At 37.9% G+C, this 2,050-nt stretch overlaps 1 protein-coding gene across 1 annotated transcript in view; it reads left to right on the top strand.

Annotated features, from left to right (window-relative positions):
- Positions 1-2,050, top strand: part of LOC106532914 (unconventional myosin-Ic) — a gene marked incomplete in the record, with an annotated part of 69,009 nt that overhangs the window by 20,976 nt on the left and 45,983 nt on the right. Inside the window, 1 exon segment of the mRNA XM_014029081.1 lies at positions 791-989. Within this exon segment, the coding sequence (XP_013884535.1) occupies positions 791-989 (199 nt within the window).

Here is a 2,050-nt window from a genome sequence, read left to right on the forward strand (position 1 = left end):
CTCTCAAACCAACGTTCCTCTCTATCAAGAATGAGAACATAAGTGTTAATTAGGTGTCAACGATAGCCATGTAATGTGAGTATCAGTCACATGGAGGCAGTGCTTAAAAGCCTGAATTTTGCCTGAAACTCTCAGACTGAAGAAGTCTCTTGGAGGAGAGACGAAATGTTTCATTAGAGAAGAACCCGTCCAGAAGACCTATACAATTTTTACTTTTTGATTTTTTACCTGGATTACTGAGATGCATCAGGACATTCAATTCCTTTTCAAACAACAACTTTTGATAAACATTATATAATTTCATATTTCTTTAACAAACATCTTTTTATCATTCACTTGAACAAATTCATTGAACCAACATTTTTATTTATATTTTAAAAGGCTGTGATCAACGATTTAACAAGTTACTTACATGAAGGTTGTGGTTTTAAAGTTTAAGATATAATTTTATTTAACTCTGTGTAATACTAGTTTTTGTTTTGTTTTGTTTTTTAGATGTGCGAAAAACTCAGTCAGATCTGAGCAGTTCTAAATAAAAAAACTTTAATTCAATCTGTAATACATTTATTTTTCTTTTGTTCTGAACTTAAGTTTCACAACACAAGCCCACAGACTGCACAGTAGTAAAAAAAATCTCAAATGTTTCTTATACTAAATATATTGTTTCACTTGATGATACTTACGTAATATAGTATTATTTAAGTCAGTACTTCATTTCATTGGTAGACATTCCTTTTCATCCATTATGTGAGACATTCAGATCAACATGTGTCTCTCTCCACTCCTGCAGCTATGCTGTGGCAGACAACGCGTACCGCTCCATGAGGACAGAGAGGAAAGACCAGTGCATCCTGATCTCAGGGGAGAGCGGCGCCGGGAAGACCGAGGCATCCAAGAAGATCCTGCAGTACTACGCCTTCACCTGTCCAGCCAGTGAGCACGTGCAGACCATCAAAGACCGCCTGCTGCAGTCCAACCCTGTGCTGGAGGTGAGACGCCACCTCACACATCTCAGTCACCCAGAGACAAACCCGTTTGGTCCGGGTCAGAGTCCTTGTCTTAATATTTATCTGAGAACTGCAGCAGAAAACATATTTCATAACACGTTTCATATTTAAAAACTATGCTGAAAAATGACTGAGCTGTGGCCAGTTTGGTCCAGTCTCATGGAAAATCATGAGATGTCCTCAACCCCTTTGGACATTTATTTGTATTTTAACCCACAGAAATGATCTTAGTACTCTCACACCGTGTTCCTTGCACCTTACTGCCTCTGAGACTTTAATAAATTTGAGACAAAGTTTGTTTCTTAATCTGTAAGATTGCCCTAAACATCTGTATTCATGCAGAATGCAGGTAAATCTGTGTAATTTACAGACAGGCCCTTTTGCTAATGTGGCAGTCATCTTGAATTTGACTGGCTCCAAATGTCAATGAGCTGTAGAGGTACATTCAAAAAAATCTGTCCACTGGTTATTGAGATACCCTGCCTGGCCAAAAAAATGTTGCCACCATAAAATAGGTCACACACTAATATTTCATTGGACCGTCTTTAGCTTTGTTTACGGCACACGTTCTCTGTGGCATTGTTTTCACCAAGATCTTTCATTGATGATGGTAGAGTCTGACCAGAACAGGGTAAATCTGGACTTATGAGACCACATTAAAGGAATCCCTGATTAGTTGTAACATTGTACTTTATTTGATAACCATTTATTTTACCTGTAAAATAATAACTGTAAAAATACTGTAGGCTGTTTAGGTTTGTAAATTTTTTAAAATATATTACATGGACAGGGCCATTTTATTTACACACAAAGCATTCTGGGTAATTGATGACGTGGATAGGTCCTCGGTGCGAGGCTGCTAGCGAGCTATATCCACCCTGAAGGTTAATCTTGGACAATATCTGATGATCGACTCTTTTAAATGTTAAATGGACTGTACTTATATAGTGCCTTTCTATCCATCCAGGACACTCAAAGCGCTTCACACTACAGACATTCACACACACATTCACACACACATTCACACACACATTCACACACAC

The sequence above is a fragment of the Austrofundulus limnaeus genome, unplaced genomic scaffold, assembly GCF_001266775.1.
Source record: "Austrofundulus limnaeus strain Quisiro unplaced genomic scaffold, Austrofundulus_limnaeus-1.0 Scaffold850, whole genome shotgun sequence".
NCBI classification, from domain to species: Eukaryota; Metazoa; Chordata; class Actinopteri; order Cyprinodontiformes; family Rivulidae; genus Austrofundulus; species Austrofundulus limnaeus.